The 26,007-nt window shown below is 46.8% G+C and overlaps 1 protein-coding gene across 1 annotated transcript in view; it reads right to left on the reverse strand.

The window, feature by feature from the left end:
* Positions 1 to 1,116: 1,116 nt before the first annotated feature.
* The window catches only part of LOC149984765 (tumor necrosis factor receptor superfamily member 11B-like), a 38,617-nt gene continuing 13,726 nt past the window's right edge, over positions 1,117 to 26,007 (reverse strand). Inside the window, exons 2-6 of the mRNA XM_090186097.1 lie at positions 22,040 to 22,409; positions 12,026 to 12,241; positions 5,991 to 6,215; positions 2,527 to 2,738; positions 1,117 to 2,236 (exon numbers count right to left, since the gene is read on the reverse strand). Of these exons, the coding sequence (XP_090042223.1) occupies positions 2,057 to 2,236; positions 2,527 to 2,738; positions 5,991 to 6,215; positions 12,026 to 12,241; positions 22,040 to 22,409 (1,203 nt within the window). The 3' untranslated portion in view covers positions 1,117 to 2,056. The remainder of the gene's footprint in view (positions 2,237 to 2,526; positions 2,739 to 5,990; positions 6,216 to 12,025; positions 12,242 to 22,039; positions 22,410 to 26,007) is intronic.

Raw genomic sequence — 26,007 nt, forward strand, 5'->3', positions numbered from 1 at the left:
AGTGAATAACCTTCCAGGAGACAGAATGACACAGTGAATAACCTTCCAGGAGACAGAATGACACAGTGAATAACCTTCCAGGAGACAGAATGACACAGTGAAGAACCTTCCAGGAGACAGAATGACACAGTGAATAACCTTCCAGGAGACAGAATGACACAGTGAATAACCTTCCAGGAGACAGAATGACACAGTGAAGAACCTTCCAGGAGACAGAATGACACAGTGAATAACCTTCCAGGAGACAGAATGACACAGTGAATAACCTTCCAGGAGACAGAATGACACAGTGAAGAACCTTCCAGGAGACAGAATGACACAGTGAATAACCTTCCAGGAGACAGAATGACACAGTGAATAACCTTCCAGGAGACAGAATGACACAGTGAATAACCTTCCAGGAGACAGAATGACACAGTGAAGAACCTTCCAGGAGACAGAATGACACAGTGAAGAACCTTCCAGGAGACAGAATGACACAGTGAATAACCTTCACATACTAATTTTGCAGGAGAGTAAAGATGAGTCAAGTCATTTCATAGAACAGGACAGTGTGGACATGTCAGCCGTACACTGAAGTTTCACATAAACACTATATTACCAAGGAAGGAATACCACGTCCTTATTGAGTAAGTGTAATGAGGAAGCTATTTCCTGTTTCTTAATAAGCAAATTGTTAGGAGATTGAAACGCCCGTAACAAGACTGAGTCAATAGGAGGAGTGGTGTGTATCAGAAACCATTCCGTCAGGCACAGGTTACTGCCAAGGAGAGTAACGACACCAGGGTTCAACATTCACACTAATGTGAGGGGAAATCAAAACAATACATAACACTTGTCATTTAAAAAAATAAAAAAACATACAACAATTTTATCAAATGGATTTTAATCAGATAATTCGACATAATGTTTACAAATGTGAAGGACTTGAAAAGGGCTGGTCCAAACCAAAAACATCCCAAATAAAGTATTATTTAAATACTTAAAATATTTTATACAAAAATGATTTCCAAAACAAATCCCTTCAGCTACAAACAAACAACATTCAAACCTGCAGCATTCAGAATACAATTTTATTTTAATAGAGAAATAAAAATAAGCTTTTACAAACAAATTCGGTAAGAAAAATGACATTTTAATAAAACAAATTGCACTCCTTTGTACATTCATAAAAGCTGACCATGTTTGAAATGTTTTGACAGTGTCAATAGAGCTTTGGATGTCAGCAGTCCACACAGAACAGCGCGGGGGGGGGGAATGGCACCCTATTCCCTATATAGTGCACTACTTTTGACCAGGGCCCATTGGGTAGTAGTGCACTATATAGGGAATAGGGTTCCATTTGGAACGCACACAGGAGGAAACATTTCATTATGAAATAAATCTCCTCCTTTTAAAACAGTGAAAAAGCAAGACGACCCCCCCTTCCCTATCACCCCCCCCTTCCCTATCACCACCCCCTTCCCTATCACCACCCCCTTCCCTATCACCACCCTCTTCCCTATCACCACCCCCTTCCCTATCACCCCTCTACCTCACCTTAAAAACACCAGACTATATACACATTTTAAATAGTTTTCTCTTTTCGCTAAGGTTGGAATCAATTCCATTTTTAATTCAGTCAATTCAGCAAGTGAATTCAAATTCAAATTCACAAACAGAAATAAAAAATCCTCATGAATTGAATTTCCACTAAATTGACCCCAACCCTGGTTTTCACACAGTTAATGACTAATCCTAATTTACATTTAAATTGAATTTTTTGACTTAGTCATGCATTGATATCAATGGGAGACCAAGTGAAAATTTGACGTAAGTGGACGTTAGGATCCACCCCCATCAGACCTGGGTGGCAAATACTTTAAACATGAATTTACAACCTTTATCTGACCCTGATTGAGCTTGTCTGGAGCAATAAACCAATAGAAACACCACAAAACGCCAAACCCCATCCATCTGACACTCTAGGCAGACTAACAAATTCTAAATGTTTAAAGTATTTGAAACCCAGTTCTGCCCCTCCCCCTCCCCCCACCTTAGACCCGCCCCATTTCTCCTATTGGTTGTAGGGTTTGGTGTTGAAGCAGGTCCCGTCCTCGATCATGTTGAGGAACATCTTCTCGTACATCTTGTGTATGGAGGAGGTGGAGATGATCCGGTTGATCTTCTTGATGCTCCTGAGGAGCGGGCGTGGTGCCCCCTGCTGCCGGAGCCGGCTCAGGCTGTGAGTCAGACCCTTTCATTGATGGATTCATAGATTAGTTTTTATTTTGACCATTTAAACAAATAAATACACATACTTTATTGTTTTAACGATCAAGGAGAACACAAAGTGATCAAGACAGTTACTCCGTCTTCTCCGTTGCGGTGCTCTCATCAAAGGAAACCCAACACACTTCTAATGGGATAATCTCATCTTGTTGTTGTTGGTACGTAGAAAAGGAACAAAGAGGAATGTCCACACAGTGATAATTGGTCTAGATTAAGGCAGGCGTGTTAATGTGCACGGTGGTGGCGGACCACTACCTTATTGATGTCCAGGTCCTTGTTCTGGTTCTTCCAAAGGTGAAGGAGCTGCAGGAGGTACTGCTGGGAGCGGCATGAGGAGACCACGGCCCTGATGTCTTCCTCGTGGGCCCGGACCCCTGGGAGACTCTTCATCACCATCATCAGGTCACCCAGGGTCAGGTTCTTCAAACCCGCACACCTGGACACCTTACGCTCACAGTGGTTCACACCTGAGACAACAGGGTAGAGGGAGGAACTCAGGTTAAACTGATACTACTGTAAGACACCTGGACACCTTACGCTCACAGTGGTTCACACCTGAGATAACAGGGTAGAGGAGGGAACTCAGGTTAAACTGATACTACTGTAAGACACCTGGACACCTTACGCTCACAGTGGTTCACACCTGAGATAACAGGGTAGAGGAGGGAACTCAGGTTAAACTGATACTACTGTAAGACACCTGGACACCTTACGCTCACAGTGGTTCACACCTGAGATAACAGGGTAGAGGAGGAACTCAGGTTAAACTGATACTACTGTAAGACACCTGTACACCTTCTGCTCACAGTGGTTCACACCTGAGATAACAGGGTAGAGGAGGAACTCAGGTTAAACTGATACTACTGTAAGACACCTGGACTCCTTACGCTCACAGTGGTTCACACCTGAGATAACAGGGTAGAGGAGGAACTCAGGTTAAACTGATACTACTGTAAGACACCTGGACACCTTACGCTCACAGTGGTTCACACCTGAGATAACAGGGTAGAGGAGGAACTCAGGTTAAACTGATACTACTGTAAGACACCTGGACTCCTTACGCTCACAGTGGTTCACACCTGAGATAACAGGGTAGAGGAGGAACTCAGGTTAAACTGATACTACTGTAAGACACCTGGACACCTTCTGCTCACAGTGGTTCACACCTGAGATAACAGGGTAGAGGAGGGAACTCAGGTTAAACTGATACTACTGTAAGACACCTGGACACCTTACGCGCACAGTGGTTCACACCTGAGACAACAGGGTAGAGGGAGGAACTCAGGTTAAACTGATACTACTGTAAGACACCTGGACACCTTACGCTCACAGTGGTTCACACCTGAGACAACAGGGTAGAGGAGGGAACTCAGGTTAAACTGATACTACTGTAAGACACCTGGACACCTTCTGCTCACAGTGGTTCACACCTGAGATAACAGGGTAGAGGAGGAACTCAGGTTAAACTGATACTACTGTAAGACACCTGGACACCTTCTGCTCACAGTGGTTCACACCTGAGATAACAGGGTAGAGGAGGAACTCAGGTTAAACTGATACTACTGTAAGACACCTGGACACCTTCTGCTCACAGTGGTTCACACCTGAGATAACAGGGTAGAGGAGGAACTCAGGTTAAACTGATACTACTGTAAGACACCTGGACACCTTCTGCTCACAGTGGTTCACACCTGAGATAACAGGGTAGAGGAGGAACTCAGGTTAAATTGATACTACTGTAAGACACCTGGACACCTTCTGCTCACAGTGGTTCACACCTGAGATAACAGGGTAGAGGAGGAACTCAGGTTAAACTGATACTACTGTAAGACACCTGGACACCTTACGCTCACAGTGGAGGGAAAGGATAATGGAGAAAGGTTAGTCATGATACTACTCTTAGACACCTGGACACCTTCCACTCACAGTGGAGGGAAAGGATAATGGAGAAAGGTTAGTCATGATACTACTCTTAAGACAGCTGGATTAGGGCTGCCACAATTATCGTATAACCACGTAACCAACGGTTATGGATGAAGAACATCAGGGAAATTTAAAAACTAATTTGTAGAACAAACAGCTGACTGAAGACGGGATGGCTGGGAACTCGTGTGGTTGAGTCAGTCTCTGCTATAACCCCTAACCTGTACACCAGCTGACTGAAGACGGGATGGCTGGGAACTCGTGTGGTTGAGTCAGTCTCTGCTATAACCTGGACTCTACAGTGTGATGAAACGTTGTTGCTCCAGGCTGAAAGAAGCAAGGTGCTGTAGCAGACAAGTCGTTGGTTGCCTAGGCAACGCCCCCCCCCCCCCCATTTGTATTGTCTTTGTTGTTGTTGCTATTCCAACGGTTATTACGGTGACTGCGGTCATTTGGCTGACCAATAACCATCATCTAAAATACCAGCCTTAACCTGGACAGCCCTAACCTGGACACCCCTAACCTGGACAGCCCTAACCTGGACACCCTTAACCTGGACACCCTTAACCTGGACACCCCTAACCTGTACACCCCTAACCTGGACACCCCTAACCTGGACACCCTTAACCTGGACAGCCCTAACCTGGACACCCCTAACCTGGACACCCCTAACCTGGACAGCCCTAACCTGGACACCCCTAACCTGGACAGCCCTAACCTGGACACCCCTAACCTGGACACCCCTAACCTGGACACCCCTAACCTGGACACCCTTAACCTGGACACCCCTAACCTGGACACCCTTAACCTGGACACCCCTAACCTGGACACCCCTAACCTGGACACCCCTAACCTGGACACCCTTAACCTGGACAGCCCTAACCTGGACACCCCTAACCTGGACACCCCTAACCTGGACAGCCCTAACCTGGACACCCCTAACCTGGACAGCCCTAACCTGGACACCCCTAACCTGGACACCCCTAACCTGGACACCCCTAACCTGGACACCCTTAACCTGGACACCCCTAACCTGGACACCCTTAACCTGGACACCCCTAACCTGGACACCCCTAACCTGGACACCCCTAACCTGGACACCCCTAACCTGGACACCCTTAACCTGGACACCCCTAACCTGGACACCCCTAACCTGGACAGCCCTAACCTGGACACCCCTAACCTGGACACCCCTAACCTGGACACCCCTAACCTGGACACCCCTAACCTGGACACCTTCCACTCACAGTGGTTCACTGGATAATAGATATGATGAGCCCAGGACATAACAGGACCCTCTCATTGGATAATAGATATGATGAGCCCAGGACATAACAGGACCCTCTCACTAGATAATAGATATGATGAGCCCAGGACATAACAGGACATAACAGGACCCTCTCATTGGATAATAGATATGATGAGCCCAGGACATAACAGGACCCTCTCATTGGATAATAGATATGATGAGCCCAGGACATAACAGGACCCTCTCATTGGATAATAGATATGATGAGTCCAGGACATAACAGGACCCTCTCATTGGATAATAGATATGATGAGCCCAGGACATAACAGGACCCTCTCACTAGATAATAGATATGATGAGCCCAGGACATAACACGGCCCTCTCACTAGATAATAGATATGATGAGCCCAGGACATAACAGGACCCTGTCATTGGATAATAGATATGATGAGCCCAGGACATAACAGGACCCTCTCATTGGATAACAGTCTTTAGAACTCATATGCAGCAGCCAATAGCAGCGCTCTACTAAACGGATCCTACTGACCTTGAATGATTCCGTAGAGTTTAACCTGGTCTTTGTTCTGTTCTCTCCAGAGTCTCAACAGGAGTAGTATCTGCTGCTGGGGGGAGCAGGCCTTCTTAAGCTTCTCCAGACTCTTCCTGTCCACCCTCTTCCCAGGCAGGCTCTCCAGGAGACTCTCCAGGGGGACGGAGGACAGACGGAGAGACGCCAGAGACTGGAAGATGGCCTCCTCACACAGCGACACGTCTGAGACAGAGAGGGAGAGAGAGAGAGGACACTGACGTTACATCATGTTTTCTTTCCGATACATTGAGATGTTGATTGATTCTGTGTGAAGAGACAGATGTGTTAGATTTACTCTATTGGGACCATAACTGTTTCCTATTCCAGAAACAGCCTTTCTGTTTCAGGTTCTATCAAATAAACATTCATTTATTCTATTGAACAGATATCAAATCACTAGATGATGAGCACCAGTTCACATGAAGACCTCAACCTCCCCCCTAATACGGCTCACTGTGATACGTCACACAGCAGACCTGCTGTGATGGAACAAAGGTGTTCTGTGTGTGTGTGTGCATCGTTCTGGTTCTAGAACTCAATACTGTGTTTGGGTCTCCTGGGAGACTCATCAGGCTCACTCTGATGTGGTGTGTGTGTGTGTGTGTGTGTGTGTGTGTGTGTGTGTGTGTAATGGAGGGTATCCAGTCATTACCAGACCAGATAATGAAAACATCACTTCCTCTCACTTCTTTGTTCCATCCCAGCGGCGACACACTCATTTCCCTCACAGCCTCTCCTCCTTCCTCCTTATGTACTTCTGGCTTCGTTCCTAAGTCTGTAGTTGACTTCTAAAGTGCATCGCATTTCCTTTATAGTGCACTACTTTTGACCAGGGCCACTAGGGCTCTGTTAGGGGTGTCCAGGGCCAATAGGGCTCTGGTCAAAAGTAGTGCACTATATAGGTAATAGGGTGCCATTTTGGGATGCAGGTCTGACCTACAGCAGGGCTGACTTGGTTGGGGGTTACCCTGGTGGTCGGGTGTGGGGCTACACTGACGCCATGATTACTGTATTTATGTCATAACCTTTGTATACCTGCAATGTGCAATGATGGAAAAGTACTGGGTAAATGGAGATGTACTGCTTCAAGTTCTCAGGATGAGAATCGTCTGCACCTGCTGATAGTCACACAGCCTCAAGGACGAGATAGTAGAGAGAAACCACAGTCTAGACCGGTTTTTCTCATCTTAGATACTTTGTTTCTAATCCAATGCAACAATGTTATGATATGATACGACGGTAGATTGTATAAAGAGCGTTGTCTCCTGTTTCTCCACACAGATCGTTACGATGGACTACTGAGGTACTCTGTATGTGAATCTCTGTCTGCAATTACATTTTATTACTAAAGAGTTTAATACCAAGGTTCCTGTGTCATCTATCTGGAAGACTGATTGTTGAAGGAAACTTACATCACCCCATGCAAAGGACCACCCAACTTACAGCAGGTCTGATTTACAGCAGGTCTGACTTACAGCAGGTCTGACTTACAGCAGGTCTGACTTACAGCAGGTCTGACTTACAGCAGGTGTGATTTACAGGTCTGACTTACAGCAGGTGTGATTTACAGCAGATCTGACTTACAGCAGGTCTGATTTACAGCAGGTCTGACTTACAGCAGGTCTGATTTACAGTAGGTCTGATTTACAGCAGGTCTGACTTAGAGCAGGTCTGATTTACAGCAGGTCTGATTTACAGTAGGTCTGATTTACAGCAGGTCTGACTTACAGCAGGTCTGACTTACAGCAGGTCTGACTTACAGCAGGTCTGATTTACAGCAGGTCTGATTTACAGCAGGTCTGACTTACAGCAGGTCTGACTTACAGCAGGTCTGACTTACAGCAGGTCTGACTTACAGCAGGTCTGACTTAGAGCAGGTCTGATTTACAGCAGGTCTGATTTACAGCAGGTCTGACTTAGAGCAGGTCTGACTTACAGCAGGTCTGACTTACAGCAGGTCTGACGTATTTCCTCTCAATTTGACATTTTTACTTTTTACTATTTTCTAATTCTTTGCAAACGATCTGTGGTGTCACCATAGAAATATAAGGAATGAATCATTGTAATTGTATGTGTGTCGTATCCTACGAAAACAAATCCTGAATGAATTGTTAAGGAGAGCGTCAGTCCCCAGGGAAAGTAACAGTTCTGGGTGTTCTACTCTGAGAGTTGTTAGTCATCCTATAGGAACTCAGTTTCATGTGAAGAGTTGATTCTCATGGAAGTCAACCTCCCCCTGACACGGCTCATTGTGTTACATCACACAGCAGAGATGGTGTGATGGAAGACAGGTGTTCTGTGTGCATCGTTCAGGTTCTAGAATGAGAACTCAGTACTGTGTTCGGTCTCCTGGGAGACTCATCAGGCTCAGTCTAATGTGTTGTGGTTCTGTGGTGTGTGTGTGTGTGTGTGTGTGTGTGTGTGTGTGTGTGTGTGTGTGTGTGTGTGTGTGTGTGTGTGTTCTCAGCAGCATTCTTCATGGTTTCAGCCTGAGCAAGACCCAAACTGGCGGCCTGTGAGCAAAAAAACAAACATGTTTTTCATGGTTGGGCATAAAAGACTGTAAAACACCACAAATCAGCTCCAATTGATTTTAATTTAGGAAATCTGTTCCCAAGTATTCCCACGTATACTAGAAAGACAAGTGATCGTAAACTTCTTATTTTATTTAACCTTTATTTAACTTGGCAAGTCAGAAAATAACAAATTCCTATTTACAATGACGGCCTACACCGGGCAAACCCTAACCGGGACGACGATGGGCCATTTGTGAGCCGCCCTATGGGATGTGAAGTGCCCTATGGGATGTGAGCCGCCCTATGGGATGTGAGGCGCCCTATGGGATGTGAGGCGCCCTATGGGATGTGAGCCGCCCTATGGGTTGTGAGCCGCCCTATGGGTTGTGAGGCGCCCTATGGGTTGTAGGCCGCCCTTTGTGTTGTGAGCCGCCCTATGGGATGTGAGCCGCCCTATGGGATGTGAGCCGCCCTATGGGATGTGAGCCGCCCTATGGGATGTGAGCCGCCCTATGGGTTGTGAGCCACCCTATACAAATGTATGCAAGGTTTGAAATTATTATGTATTAGTCAAATATTATATATGTTTGGGCTTCTTGCGGTCAATTTGCAGTCTACAAATTATCTGTAATTGTGTTCCGGCCCCCAGACCATCTGATCAAGAAGAAACTGTCTGGAATTACTGGAGTTAGTGGGATGACGTCTGGAGTTACTGGAGTTAGTGGGATGACGTCTGGAGTTAGTGGGATGACGTCTGGAGTTACTGGAGTTAGTGGGATGACGTCTGGAGTTACTGGAGTTAGTGGGATGACGTCTGGAGTTAGTGGGATGACGTCTGGAGTTACTGCAGTTAGTGGGATGACGTCTGGAGTTACTGGAGTTAGTGGGATGATGTCTGGAGTTACTGGAGTTAGTGGGATGACGTCTGGAGTTACTGCAGTTAGTGGGATGACGTCTGGAGTTACTGCAGTTAGTGGGATGACGTCTGGAGTTACTGGAGTTAGTGGGATGACGTCTGGAGTTACTGGAGTTAGTGGGATGACGTCTGGAGTTACTGCAGTTAGTGGGATGACGTCTGGAGTTACTGGAGTTAGTGGGATGACGTCTGGAGTTACTGGAGTTAGTGGGATGACGTCTGGAGTTACTGGAGTTAGTGGGATGCTGTGATATCTGGAGTTAGTGGGATGACGTCTGGAGTTACGGAAGTTAGTGGGATGACGTCTGGAGTTAGTGGGATGACGTCTGGAGTTACTGGAGTTAGTGGGATGATGTCTGGAGTTAGTGGGATGACGTCTGGAGTTCCTGGAGTTAGTGGGATGATGTCTGGAGTTACTGGAGTTAGTGGGATGATGTCTGGAGTTAGTGGGATGATGTCTGGAGTTAGTGGGATGACGTCTGGAGTTAGTGGGATGACGTCTGGAGTTACTGGAGTTAGTGGGATGACGTCTGGAGTTACTGGAGTTAGTGGGATGACGTCTGGAGTTACTGGAGTTAGAGGGATGACGTCTGGAGTTACTGGAGTTAGTGGGATGACGTCTGGAGTTACTGGAGTTAGTGGGATGACGTCTGGAGTTACTAGAGTTAGTGGGATGACGTCTGGAGTTACTGGAGTTAGTGGGATGACGTCTGGAGTTACTGGAGTTAGTGGGATGACGTCTGGAGTTAGTGGGATGACGTCTGGAGTTAGTGGGATGACGTCTGGAGTTAGTGGGATGACGTCTGGAGTTAGTGGGATGACGTCTGGAGTTAGTGGGATGACGTCTGGAGTTAGTGGGATGACGTCTGGAGTTAGTGGGATGACGTCTGGAGTTAGTGGGATGACGTCTGGAGTTACTGCAGTTAGTGGGATGACGTCTGGAGTTAGTGGGATGACGTCTGGAGTTACTGCAGTTAGTGGGATGACGTCTGGAGTTACTGGAGTTAGTGGGATGACGTCTGGAGTTACTGGAGTTAGTGGGATGACGTCTGGAGTTACTGCAGTTAGTGGGATGACGTCTGGAGTTACTGCAGTTAGTGGGATGACGTCTGGAGTTACTGGAGTTAGTGGGATGACGTCTGGAGTTACTGCAGTTAGTGGGATGACGTCTGGAGTTACTGGAGTTAGTGGGATGACGTCTGGAGTTACTGCAGTTAGTGGGATGACGTCTGGAGTTACTGGAGTTAGTGGGATGACGTCTGGAGTTACTGGAGTTAGTGGGATGACGTCTGGAGTTACTGGAGTTAGTGGGATGCTGTGATATCTGGAGTTAGTGGGATGACGTCTGGAGTTACGGAAGTTAGTGGGATGACGTCTGGAGTTAGTGGGATGACGTCTGGAGTTACTGGAGTTAGTGGGATGATGTCTGGAGTTAGTGGGATGACGTCTGGAGTTACTGGAGTTAGTGGGATGATGTCTGGAGTTACTGGAGTTAGTGGGATGATGTCTGGAGTTAGTGGGATGACGTCTGGAGTTAGTGGGATGACGTCTGGAGTTAGTGGGATGACGTCTGGAGTTACTGGAGTTAGTGGGATGACGTCTGGAGTTACTGGAGTTGGTGGGATGACGTCTGGAGTTACTGGAGTTAGTGGGATGACGTCTGGAGTTACTGGAGTTAGTGGGATGACGTCTGGAGTTACTGGAGTTAGTGGGATGACGTCTGGAGTTACTGGAGTTAGTGGGATGACGTCTGGAGTTAGTGGGATGACGTCTGGAGTTAGTGGGATGACGTCTGGAGTTACGGAAGTTAGTGGGATGACGTCTGGAGTTAGTGGGATGACGTCTGGAGTTACTGGAGTTAGTGGGATGATGTCTGGAGTTACTGGAGTTAGTGGGATGACGTCTGGAGTTAGTGGGATGACATCTGGAGTTAGTGGGATGACATCTGGAGTTACTGGAGTTAGTGGGATGACGTCTGGAGTTAGTGGGATGACGTCTGGAGTTACTGGAGTTAGTGGGATGACGTCTGGAGTTACTGGAGTTAGTGGGATGACGTCTGAAGTTACTGGAGTTGGTGGGATGATGTTGACCTGCTGTTCAAGTGAAACGCTGTAGGCAGCTGTGATTAACTGGGTTTCAACCAGTGTTTACCTGCTGAGATCAAGCCTAGGTATTTTCTTGGGGAGTGAAAACAAGTCTTTCAGTTTCAGGTAGAGTTAACCTCATTAACCTCTGTTGCACATCTGTCCCATTCATACTCACATACTTAGTAGAAGTACATGACTCAGACACTGTGGTCATTTAGTCAGTGTGAAGCTGAGCGGGTCGTCGTGCAGAGCTGTGGATTAGGGATGCTCATTCCTTTTTTAATAGACATTACGTGGTGCGTGTGCTGTGGTCATGTGTGGCTCAGGAGGTAGAGCATGGCGTTGGCAGCGCCAAAGGCAGTGGGTTTGATTCCCGCTGGGGCCACCCATACAAAAAAACAAACAACGTATGACTTTAAATCACTTTGGATAAGAGAGTCTGGCATATATCACCATTATCCTGTATATTCTCACCAGTGGGACACTGTGTGTGGTGATGGGAGCACTCCAGGACAGATCCTTCAGCCTCGTTCTCACACAGTGTGTTCTGGGTCGGGGTCCCCGGTCGGAGGGTCTTCAAGCCCAGCTCAGAGCAGTTCCTGTGAGGCACACACGGCTCGCTGGCAGACAACCGGCTGGAGAACAGGCCCTGTGGACACGCCTCACACGCTGTGTCTATCTCTGGTGTACCTAGGAGAGAAGAACACAAAACAAACTTCCAATATATGACACCTGACCAAGATCATTTTTACAGGTGGGGATCATGTTTTTATCACAATCTGAGAGAAATGGCTCTTTTCACATCAAGCCTCTTCAGGTTATACATTTCCAATATGTCAAGTTACAAGTTGTGGTACGTCGTTGTCATCATAAAGCAGCAGTGGAAGTGTGGAGTTTCTGTGGCATTGTTTAGAGAGGAGTAAACTACTAACGGTGCTATAACGCTATCTACCACATCCTGTTTTAGATCAGAGAAGAAGTGAGAATCGGAGACTGTATAAGGTCCTTCATGCATCCAGTATGAGGATATTTGACAGAGATGACGAGGCTTATTTGCGTGAAAACAGATGACATGATGACAAAGCGTGTGACAAAGTATATTTGTGTGAAAACAGATGACAGGATGACAAAGCATGTGACAAGGCATATTTGTGTAAGTACATTACCTCATAGGTCTATATGAAATGACTAGTTATTACTACAAGTGACCAGCAGAGCATCTTCACTAGGTCATAGATCCTCAGGTTGACAAGCCATACAGTGAGTGGTCATAGATCCTCAGGTTGACAAGCCATACAGTGAGTGGTCATAGATCCTCAGGTTGACAAGCCATACTGTGGTCATAGATCCTCAGGTTGACAAGCCATACAGTGGTCATAGATCCTCAGGTTGACAAGCCATACAGTGGTCATAGATCCTCAGGTTGACAAGCCATACAGTGGTCATAGATCCTCAGCTTGACAATCCATACAGTGGTCATAGATCCTCAGGTTGACAAGCCATACAGTGGTCATAGATCCTCAGGTTGACAAGCCATACAGTGGTCATAGATCCTCAGGTTGACAAGCCATACAGTGGTCATAGATCCTCAGGTTGACAAGCCATACAGTGGTCATAGATCCTCAGGTTGACAAGCCATACAGTGGTCATAGATCATCAGGTTGACAAGCCATACAGTGGTCATAGATCCTCAGGTTGACAAGCCATACAGAGGTCATGGATCCTCAGGTTGACAAGCCATACAGTGGTCATAGATCCTCAGGTTGACAAGCCATACAGAGGTCATGGATCCTCAGGTTGACAAGCCATACAGTGGTCATAGATCCTCAGGTTGACAAGCCATACAGTGGTCATAGATCCTCAGGTTGACAAGCCATACAGAGGTCATGGATCCTCAGGTTGACAAGCCATACAGTGGTCATAGATCCTCAGGTTGACAAGCCATACAGTGGTCATAGATCCTCAGGTTGACAAGCCATACAGTGGTCATAGATCCTCAGGTTGACAAGCCATACAGTGGTCATAGATCCTCAGGTTGATAAGCCATACAGTGGTCATAGATCCTCAGGTTGACAAGCCATACAGTGGTCATAGATCCTCAGGTTGATAAGCCATACAGTGGTCATAGATCCTCAGGTTGACAAGCCATACAGTGGTCATAGATCCTCAGGTTGACAAGCCATACAGTGGTCATAGATCCCCAGGTTGACAAGCCATATAGTGGTCATGGATCCTCAGGTTGACAAGCCATACAGTGGTCATAGATCCTCAGGTTGACAAGCCATACAGTGGTCATAGATCCTCAGCTTGACAATCCATACAGTGGTCATAGATCCTCAGGTTGACAAGCCATACAGTGGTCATAGATCCTCAGGTTGACAAGCCATACAGTGGTCATAGATCCTCAGGTTGACAAGCCATACAGTGGTCATAGATCCTCAGGTTGATAAGCCATACAGTGGTCATAGATCCTCAAGTTGACAAGCCATACAGTGGTCATAGATCCTCAGGTTGACAAGCCATACAGTGGTCATGGATCCTCAGGTTGACAAGCCATACAGTGGTCATAGATCCTCAGGTTGACAAGCCATACAGTGGTCATAGATCCTCAGGTTGACAAGCCATACAGTGGTCATGGATCCTCAGGTTGACAAGCCATACAGTGGTCATAGATCCTCAGGTTGACAAGCCATACAGTGGTCATAGATCCTCAGGTTGACAAGCCATACAGTGGTCATAGATCCTCAGGTTGACAAGCCATACAGTGGTCATAGATCCTCAGGTTGATAAGCCATACAGTGGTCATAGATCCTCAAGTTGACAAGCCATACAGTGGTCATAGATCCTCAGGTTGACAAGCCATACAGTGGTCATAGATCCTCAGGTTGATAAGCCATACAGTGGTCATAGATCCTCAAGTTGACAAGCCATACAGTGGTCATAGATCCTCAGGTTGACAAGCCATACAGTGGTCATGGATCCTCAGGTTGACAAGCCATACAGTGGTCATAGATCCTCAAGTTGACAAGCCATACAGTGGTCATAGATCCTCAGGTTGACAAGCCATACAGTGGTCATAGATCCTCAGGTTGATAAGCCATACAGTGGTCATAGATCCTCAAGTTGACAAGCCATACAGTGGTCATAGATCCTCAGGTTGACAAGCCATACAGTGGTCATGGATCCTCAGGTTGACAAGCCATACAGTGGTCATAGATCCTCAGGTTGACAAGCCATACAGTGGTCATAGATCCTCAGGTTGACAAGCCATACAGTGGTCATGGATCCTCAGGTTGACAAGCCATACAGTGGTCATAGATCCTCAGGTTGACAAGCCATACAGTGGTCATAGATCCTCAGGTTGACAAGCCATACAGTGGTCATAGATCCTCAGGTTGACAAGCCATACAGTGGTCATAGATCCTCAGGTTGATAAGCCATACAGTGGTCATAGATCCTCAAGTTGACAAGCCATACAGTGGTCATAGATCCTCAGGTTGACAAGCCATACAGTGGTCATAGATCCTCAGGTTGATAAGCCATACAGTGGTCATAGATCCTCAGGTTGACAAGCCATACAGTGGTCATAGATCCTCAGGTTGACAAGCCATACAGTGGTCATAGATCCCCAGGTTGACAAGCCATATAGTGGTCATGGATCCTCAGGTTGACAAGCCATACAGTGGTCATAGATCCTCAGGTTGACAAGCCATACAGTGGTCATAGATCCTCAGCTTGACAATCCATACAGTGGTCATAGATCCTCAGGTTGACAAGCCATACAGTGGTCATAGATCCTCAGGTTGACAAGCCATACAGTGGTCATAGATCCTCAGGTTGACAAGCCATACAGTGGTCATAGATCCTCAGGTTGATAAGCCATACAGTGGTCATAGATCCTCAAGTTGACAAGCCATACAGTGGTCATAGATCCTCAGGTTGACAAGCCATACAGTGGTCATGGATCCTCAGGTTGACAAGCCATACAGTGGTCATAGATCCTCAGGTTGACAAGCCATACAGTGGTCATAGATCCTCAGGTTGACAAGCCATACAGTGGTCATGGATCCTCAGGTTGACAAGCCATACAGTGGTCATAGATCCTCAGGTTGACAAGCCATACAGTGGTCATAGATCCTCAGGTTGACAAGCCATACAGTGGTCATAGATCCTCAGGTTGACAAGCCATACAGTGGTCATAGATCCTCAGGTTGATAAGCCATACAGTGGTCATAGATCCTCAAGTTGACAAGCCATACAGTGGTCATAGATCCTCAGGTTGACAAGCCATACAGTGGTCATAGATCCTCAGGTTGATAAGCCATACAGTGGTCATAGATCCTCAAGTTGACAAGCCATACAGTGGTCATAGATCCTCAGGTTGACAAGCCATACAGTGGTCATGGATCCTCAGGTTGACAAGCCATACAGTGGTCATAGATCCTCAAGTTGACAAGCCATACAGTGGTCATAGATCCTCAGGTTGACAAGCCATACAGTGGTCATAGATCCTCAGGTTGATAAGCCATACAGTGGTCATAGATCCTCAAGTTGACAAGCCATACAGTGGTCATAGATCCTCAGGTTGACAAGCCATACAGTGGTCATGGATCCTCAGGTTGACAAGCCATACAGTGGTCATAGATCCTCAGGTTGATAAGCCATACAGTGGTCATAGATCCTCAAGTTGACAAGCCATACAGTGGTCATAGATCCTCAGGTTGACAAGCCATACAGTGGTCATGGATCCTCAGGTTGACAAGCCATACAGTGGTCATAGATCCTCAGGTTGATAAGCCATACAGTGGTCATAGATCCTCAAGTTGACAAGCCATACAGTGGTCATAGATCCTCAGGTTGACAAGCCATACAGTGGTCATGGATCCTCAGGTTGACAAGCCATACAGTGGTCATAGATCCTCAGGTTGACAAGCCATACAGTGGTCATAGATCCTCAGGTTGACAAGCCATACAGTGGTCATGGATCCTCAGGTTGACAAGCCATACAGTGGTCATAGATCCTCAGGTTGACAAGCCATACAGTGGTCATAGATCCTCAGGTTGACAAGCCATACAGTGGTCATAGATCCTCAGGTTGACAAGCCATACAGTGGTCATAGATCCTCAGGTTGACAAGCCATACAGTGGTCATAGATCCTCAGGTTGATAAGCCATACAGTGGTCATAGATCCTCAAGTTGACAAGCCATACAGTGGTCATAGATCCTCAGGTTGACAAGCCATACAGTGGTCATGGATCCTCAGGTTGACAAGCCATACAGTGGTCATAGATCCTCAAGTTGACAAGCCATACAGTGGTCATAGATCCTCAGGTTGACAAGCCATACAGTGGTCATAGATCCTCAGGTTGATAAGCCATACAGTGGTCATAGATCCTCAAGTTGACAAGCCATACAGTGGTCATAGATCCTCAGGTTGACAAGCCATACAGTGGTCATGGATCCTCAGGTTGACAAGCCATACAGTGGTCATAGATCCTCAGGTTGACAAGCCATACAGTGGTCATAGATCCTCAGCTTGACAATCCATACAGTGGTCATAGATCCTCAGGTTGACAAGCCATACAGTGGTCATAGATCCTCAGGTTGACAAGCCATACAGTGGTCATAGATCCTCAGGTTGACAAGCCATACAGTGGTCATAGATCCTCAGGTTGATAAGCCATACAGTGGTCATAGATCCTCAAGTTGACAAGCCATACAGTGGTCATAGATCCTCAGGTTGACAAGCCATACAGTGGTCATGGATCCTCAGGTTGACAAGCCATACAGTGGTCATAGATCCTCAGGTTGACAAGCCATACAGTGGTCATAGATCCTCAGGTTGACAAGCCATACAGTGGTCATGGATCCTCAGGTTGACAAGCCATACAGTGGTCATAGATCCTCAGGTTGACAAGCCATACAGTGGTCATAGATCCTCAGGTTGACAAGCCATACAGTGGTCATAGATCCTCAGGTTGACAAGCCATACAGTGGTCATAGATCCTCAGGTTGATAAGCCATACAGTGGTCATAGATCCTCAAGTTGACAAGCCATACAGTGGTCATAGATCCTCAGGTTGACAAGCCATACAGTGGTCATAGATCCTCAGGTTGACAAGCCATACTGTGGTCATAGATCCTCAGGTTGACAAGCCATACAGTGGTCATAGATCCTCAGGTTGATAAGCCATACAGTGGTCATAGATCCTCAAGTTGACAAGCCATACAGTGGTCATAGATCCTCAGGTTGACAAGCCATACAGTGGTCATAGATCCTCAGGTTGACAAGCCATACAGGCTATTTGGAAAGTATTCAGACCACTTAACTTCTTCTACATTTTGTTACGTTACAGACGTATTATTTTCTCATCAATCTACACACAATACCCCATAATGACAAATGTTTTTTAGAAATGTTTGCAAATGTATAAAACTACAAAAAAACTGAAATATGACATTTACATAAGTACTCAGACCCTTTACTCTGTACTTTGTTGAAGCACCTTGGGCAGTGATTACGGCCTGGAGTCTTCTTGGGTATGACGCTACAATCTTGGCACACCTGTATTTGGGGAGTTTCTCCCAGTCTTCTCTGCAGATCTTCTCAAGATCTGTTAGGTTGGATGGGGAATGACGCTGCACAGCTATTTTCATTGTCTCTCCAGAGATGCCCGGGTTTTGGCTGGGACCCTCAAGGACATTGTCCTGTTGGAAGGTGAACCTTCACCCCAGTCTGAGGTCCTGAGCGCTCTGGAGCAGGTTTTCATCAAGGATCTCTCTGTACTTTGCTCCGTTCATCTTTCCCTCGATTCTGACTAGTCTCCCAGTCCCTGCCGCTGAAATACATCCCCACAGCATGATGCTGCCACCACCATGCTTCACCGTAGGGATGGTGCCAGTTTTCCTCCAGACGTGACGCTTGGCATTCAGCCCAAAGAGTTCAATCTTGGTTTCATCAGACCAGAGAATCTTGTTTCTCATGGTCTGAGAGTCTTTAGGTGCCTTTTGGCTAACTCCAAGCGGGCTGTCATGTGCCTTTTACTGAGGAGTGGCTTCCGCCTGGCCACTCTACCATAAAGGCCTGATTGGTGGAGCGCTGCAGAGATGGTTGTCCTTCTGAAAGGTTCTCCCATCTCCACAGAGGAACTCTGGAGCTCTGTCAGATTGACCATCAGGTTCTTAGTCAGCTCCCTGATCAAGGCCCTTCTCCCCTGATTGCTCAGTTTGCCCGGGTGGCCAGCTCTTGGAAGAACCTTGGTAGTTCCAAACGTTTTACATTTAAGAATGATGGAGGCCACTTTGTTCTCGGGGACCTTCAATGCGTCAGAAATGTTTTGGTAGTGTTCAGAATTTTAAAAATGATGACTACCCCATCTCTGTACTCCATACATTCAATTATCTGTAAGGTCTCTCAGTCAAGCAGTGAATTTCAAGCACAGATTCAACCACAAAGACCAGGGAGGTTTTCCAATGTTTTCGTAAAAAGAAGGGAACCTATTGGTAGACGGGTAAAAATATCCCTTTGAGCATGGTGCAGTTATTCATTACGCTTTGGATGGTGTATCAATACACCCAGTCACTACAAAAATACAGGAACCCTTTCCAACTCAGTTGCCAGAGAGGAAGGAAACTGCTCAGGGATTTCACCAATGGTGATTTTTAAAACAGTTACAGAGTTTAATGGCTGAGATAGGAGATAACTGAGGATGGATCAACAACACTGTAGTTACTCCAGAAATAATAACATAAAGGACGGAATGAAAATAAAGAAACATTTCCAGAATAAAAAATATTACAACAATTAGGCACAAAAAAAATACTGAAAAGAATGTGGCAAAGCAATTCACTTTTTGTCCTGAATAAAAAGCGTTATTCAAACTTCATGTTTTCAAGGAAGATGGTGGCTGCATTATGTTATGGGTATGCTTGTCATCGGCAAGGACAAGGGAGGTGGTGGCTGCATTATGTTATGGGTATGCTTGTCATCGGCAAGGACAAGGGAGGTGGTGGCTGCATTATGTTATGGGTATGCTTGTCATCGGCAAGGACAAGGGAGGTGGTGGCTGCATTATGTTATGGGTATGCTTGTCATCTGCAAGGACAAGGGAGTTTTTTTTAAGGAAAAATAAACAGAATAAAGCTAAGCAAAACGTGGTTCAGTCTGCTTTCCATCAGACACTAGGAGACAAATTCACTGTTCAGCAGGACAAGGCCAAATATACAATCCAGGTGTGCAAAGCTCTTGGAGATGTCACGATCGTCGTATGAAGCGGACCAAAATGCAGCGTGGTATGTGTCCATGATGATTTTTAAAATAAAAGAAAGCTCTGAACACTGAATACAAACTATACAAAACAATAAACGAATAACGACCGTGACGCTATAATGAGAACTGTGCTGAACACAAGCAACTAACATAGACAATCACCCAACAAACAAACAGTGAAACCCAGGCTACCTAAGTATGATTCTCAATCAGAGACAACTAATGACACCTGCCTCTGATTGAGAACCATACTAGGCCCGAAACATAGAAATCCCCAAAATCATAGAAAAACAAACATAGACTTCCCACCCCAACTCACGCCCTGACCATCCTACATAATGACAAAACAAAGGAAATAAAGGTCAGAACGTGACAGGAGAGATGTCCAGAAAAGACACAGCTGTAATCGCTGCCAGAAGGTTATTCTGACATGTATTGACTCAGCGGGTTGAATACTTCATTAATCAAGATATATTAGTGTTTTATTTTACATTAATAAAATAAAATATATATTTGAATTGTTCTTCCACTTTGACATTACAGAGTATTTTGTGAGGTTCATTGACTAAAAAATGTACAATTAAATCAATGTTAATCCCAATTTGAAACAAATTAGGTAGGTAGGAAACATCTTCCAGCCCCAGTCTAACTGTCTGATACAGACTCAGGTAGGAAACACCTTCCAGCCCCAGTCTGTCTGATACAGACTCAGGTACGAAACATCTTCCAGCCCCAATCTGTCTGATACAGACTCAGGTAGGAAACATCTTCCAGCCCCAGTCTAACTGTCTGATACAGACTCAGGTAGGAAACATCTTCCAGCCCCAGTCTAACTGTCTGATACAGACTCAGGTAGGAAACACCTTCCAGCCCCAGTCTGTCTGATACAGACTCAGGTACGAAACATCTTCCAGCCCCAATCTGTCTGATACAGACTCAGGTACGAAACATCTTCCAGCCCCAGTCTAACTGTCTGATACAGACTCAGGTAGGAAACATCTTCTAGCCCCAGTCTAACTGTCTGATACAGAGACAGAGAGGAAATATGGAGCTGATCCTGTCTATCTGTCTCCAATAGAATCTGACATGTCTCTATTCATCATCTCTAACTGAGACGTTCAACAGACTATTGAAACTAAAACTCTGTCCAGAAACAAAACCCTCCACTCCTCTCCACCCTTCTCCTCTCTTCTCCCCTCCTCTCCTCTCTTATCCTCTCTCCTCCCCTTCTCCCATCCTCTCCTTTCCTCTCTCCTCTCTCCTCCCGTCTTCTCCCATCCTCTCCTCTCTTCTCCTCTCTCCTCCCCTCTCTCCTCTCCTCTCCTCTTCTTTCCTCTGACTCTCTTCTTTACTTCCCCTCTCCTCACCCCTCTTCTCTCCCCTCTCTCCCAGCCTCTCCTCTCCCCTCCCCTCCTCTCCTCATCTCCCCTCTCCCCTCTCCTCATCTGGCCTGGAATACGTCTGAATCACAAACCAGGACTGAAGGCTGAGGAACGTTATAATTAAAAGGAGGGGAAGGAGGCCAACGAGAACAAAGTACAAATGACAAAGGCGTAGTTTAGTGTCTGGCGTGATCTTGATCCTGCGTAGCTTTGGCTGTGTCCCAAATGGCAACCTGTTCCCTACATAGTGCACTATTTTAGGCGAGGGCACATAGGGCTCTGGTCAAAAGTAGTGCACTATATAGGGACATGTGGGACATAACCTATCTGAGTGAGCTGACAGGAGAGGAGAGATCCTGGTGATGATAACAGCCAGACAGCAGAGTTATTATGTCTGATGAAAAGGCCTGTCACTCACAGCTCTGCCTCTGTCTGGTCCTCTGCCAACACACTCAGTACTATCAGTGGGCTCTCATAGAGAACAGAACAGGTCAGAACCATACAGCAGTGGATTCTGGGTAATGGAGAGTACAGTACTATTATATTGTAGACTGATTAGACCTACCACAGGCTGAGTAAACACTTCCCCCTCTGAGGACATGGGCTGACCAGGAATAACATTTGCAAACCATTATGTATGAGTATATAACTGGAAGTACCAATCAAAAGAGAGGGAGGATCTTCAGCCAAGTTAAATAAACCAACAGCAGTTAAAGAATGAACAAGAACCTCCAGCACCACAGCTTCATTTGCATCATAAAACAAAAAAAACAACATTTCAGTCAATCAATTCATTCAGTCATTGGTTGATTGTAATAACAACATAGATGACCTACCTAGAGCAGTCACGCCGAAGCCAGGTGGACAGGACGTGTGTTTGATGCAGAACTCCACCACCAGGTGGTAGCCTGGGATACACTCACACAGCTGGTCGTGGGTTCTGTTACACTCCTGACTGACCAGCTGTCTCTCCTTGCAGACGGTCGTGCAGTACTGGCAGCTGTCGCCCCAGTGCCAGTGTTCTGAGAAGGACCGGTCGGGGCACGGCGAGCAGGCGGTGGGGGTTTCGGCGGTACAGTGGGTCAGGACGGCCGTGCCGGGCGGACACTGGTCACACAGGAGGAATTCAGAGGTCAAGGGGTCGTAGTGCTGGTACTTAGGGGGTGGGACCTCGTGGAACGCCCAGGAGAAGGAAATGGCGAAGAGCTGTGGAGAAATAGAGAGAGAGGGGGGGGAAGAGAGAGGGGGGGGGGGGTAGAGAGAAGGGAGAAGAGAGATAGTGGGGAAATAAAAGAGAACAGAGAGAGAAGAGGGAGAGAGAAGGGAGAGAGAGATATAGAAAGATAAAGAGAGAGTCAGAGAACAGAGAGAGGAAGGAGAAGAGTTGAGAACAGAGAAAGAGAGAAGAGGGAGAGAGAGAGGTGAAAAAGAGAGACAGAAAGGGAGAGAGAACAGAGAGGAGAACCACCAGATTAGACAGAGCGAATGTTTACAGCCTATCTGATGCCAGAGAAACTAAGCGTTCAGGCTTGTTGTGATTGACCGGGTGTAACCCAAGCCTGGGGTGATTGACTGAGTGACTAAGTGTTATATGAAGCCAGAAACCAGGCAGGACTAAATAGAAGCGTGTCTGTGATTGACAGTGTAAAGCAGCAGTAAGCAAGGCAGCAGCCTTTCACCGCTGTGGCCCAGATGTCAATTCTCCCTCCGGGGACTTCCCCTACCTCCCCTACGCCACTGTCATGAAAAACACTGTATCCAGTCAGCAATGTCCCTCAGAATCTCCTGCAGCACTGTATAGGCCTTGGCCTGGGGTGACCTATACTGACCTGGGGTGACCTATACTGGCCTGGGGTGACCTAAACTGGCCTGGCGCGACCTATCAACTGGGGTGACTTAAACTGGCCTGGCCTGGGGTGCCCTATAATGTTCTGGGGTGACCTATACTGGCCTGGGGTGACCTATACTGGCCTGGGGTGACCTATACTGGCCTGGGGTGACATATACTGGCCTGGCCTGGGGGGACCTATACTGGCCTGGGGTGACCTATACTGGCCTGCCCTGGGGTGACCTATACTGGCCTGCCCTGGGGTGACCTATACTGGCCTGGGGTGACATATACTGGCCTGGGGTGACATATACTGGTCTGGCCTGGGGGGACCTATACTGGCCTGGCCTGGGGGGACCTATACTGTCCTGGCCTGGGGTGACCTATACTGTCCTGGCCTGGGGTGACCTATACTGGCCTGGGGTGACCTATACTGGCCAGGCCTGGGGTTACCTATACTGTCCTGGCCTGGGGTGACATATACTGGCCTGGGGTGACATATACTGGTCTGGCCTGGGGGGACATATACTGGTCTGGCCTGGGGGGACCTATACTGGCCTGGCCTGGGGGGACCTATACTGTCCTGGCCTGGGGGGACTTATACTGTCCTGGCCTGGGGTGAACTATACTGTCCTGGGGTGACCTATACTGGCAAGGCCTGGGGTGACCTATACTGTCCTGGCCTGGGGGACCTATACTGGCCCGGCCTGGGGTGACCTATACTGGCCCGGCCTGGGGTGACCTATACTGGCCCGGCCTGGGGTGACCTATACTGGCCCGGCCTGGGGTGACCTATACTGGCCCGGCCTGGGGTGACCTATACTGTCCTGGCCTGGGGTGACCTATACTGTCCTGGCCTGGGGTGACCTATATTGGCCTGGGGTGACCTATACTGGCTTGGGGTCACCTATATTGGCCTGGGGTGACCTATATTGGCCTGGGGTGACCTATACTGGCTTGGGGTGACCTATACTGGCTTGGGGTGACCTATACTGGCTTGGGGTGACCTATACTGGCTTGGGGTGACCTATACTGGCTGCAGGCCAAATAAACATGGAGCATGGAGACTGAAAACATAGGAAGTAGACTGATTTCCCAAGCCCCTCTTCCCTTCTGTCTTTCTGTCCCTTCTCCTACCTTCTCTTCCTTCCCTTCCCTTCAGTCTCCAGACCAAATCCATCAAAATCCTTACTGTAAACTGTTAGCTAAATCCTTACTGTAAACTGTTAGCTAAATTCTTACTGTAAACTGTTATCTAAATCCTTACTGTAAATTGTTAGCTAAATCCTTACTGTAAACTGTCAGCTAAATAACTTCCTGTAAACTGTTAAACCCATGCAAGTTGCTTGTTTTACTCCCGGGAAATGCCCCTGTGCATTCTGTATATGGAAGTTCTGGAATAAAGAGATTGTTGAACTTTTGACCTTTCACCGTTCAGTTGGAAGTCACCATTCAATGACATTCTGCTACAGAACTCTAGACCCAAATTACACGCTGCTCTGTCGCCCATAATTACAATGTTCTGATCATCTGAAGGGAAGTCACATTGGATGACTCCTGTGGCCGTTCGGCAGCTCAGAGGGAATACAGCTGGAGTGTGTACATCCCCTCAATCAGACAGAGGCTTAGTGGCTCAGCGGTCTTAAGGCGCTGCATCTCAGTGCTAGAGGCGTCACTACAGACCCTGGTTCGATTCCAGGCTGTATCACAACCGACCGTGCTTAGGAGTCCCGTAGGGCGACGCACAATTGGCCCAGCGTCGTTAGGGTTTGGCCGGGGTAGGCCGTCATTGTAAATAAGAATTTGTTCTTAACTGACTTGCCTAGTTAAAATATGGCTCCCTATGTAGTGCACTACTTTTGACCAGAACCCATAGGGCTATATAGGGAATAGGGTGCAATTTGGGACGCATTAAGAGTTTACTAGTGTATTACACAGTAATCAGTCAAGGAGATGTTATTCTGCTCGTCAGTGTCCAAACCGCTGAAATCAGGGCAGGAGCGTGATTTAAAAAACCAATATACTACTTCCTCTGACTAACTCAGGCTATGGAGCGTGATTTAAAAAAACAAAATACTACTTCCTCTGACTAACTCAGGCTATGGAGCGTGATTTAAAACCCAATATACTACTTCCTCTGACTAACTCAGGCTATGGAGCGTGATTTAAAACCCAATATACTACTTCCTCTGACTAACTCAGGCTATGGAGCGTGATTTAAAAAACAAAATACTACTTCCTCTGACTAACTCAGGCTATGGAGCGTGATTTCAAGTCAAAATATGACTTCCTCTAACTAAAGTGCTGTAGCCTAAATGGCTTTCCATATTCAACCTAAATCACCATCTACCCCCGGAGGTATGACAGACAGTCATTTCCATGTGTATAATTTCCCTGCATTAAGCACTGAGGAGGAACACACCCAGCAGCTGACTGAGAGGAACGCATTGGAGGACCTAGGCTACGTCCCAAATTGCCCCCATATTCCCTATGTAGTGCACTATATAGGGAATAGGGTCCCCATAGGGCTCTGGTCAACAGTAATGTTCTGGTCAACAGTAGTGCACTATATAGGGAATAGGGTCCCATAGGGCTCTGGTCAACAGTAGTGCACTATATAGGGAATAGGGTCCCATAGGGCTCTGGTCAACAGTAGTGCACTATATAGGGAATAGGGTCCCATAGGGCTCTGGTCAACAGTAGTGCACTATATAGGGAATAGGGTCCCATAGGCTAGCCACTATTGGCTTAAAAAGCCAAACCTAACACAATATCTGCCAATTAATTTCCAGCAATATCGCCCCTGTCTGTCGGTGTGGTGCGAGCGTCTGTCTATCACTCCGTGTGTATCAAGTTGATGTGATAACCATCTTGTTGGTTGACAGAAATACTTTCCCCAAAAAAACACTCTCATATAAATGTTAACTGCAAAGTAGGCTTACCTGGCACAAGTATTTAATGATTAGATATCATTTG

This window comes from Oncorhynchus mykiss, chromosome 2 (assembly GCF_057628025.1).
Source record: "Oncorhynchus mykiss isolate SJ-2025 chromosome 2, ASM5762802v1, whole genome shotgun sequence".
Classification (NCBI taxonomy): Eukaryota; Metazoa; Chordata; class Actinopteri; order Salmoniformes; family Salmonidae; genus Oncorhynchus; species Oncorhynchus mykiss.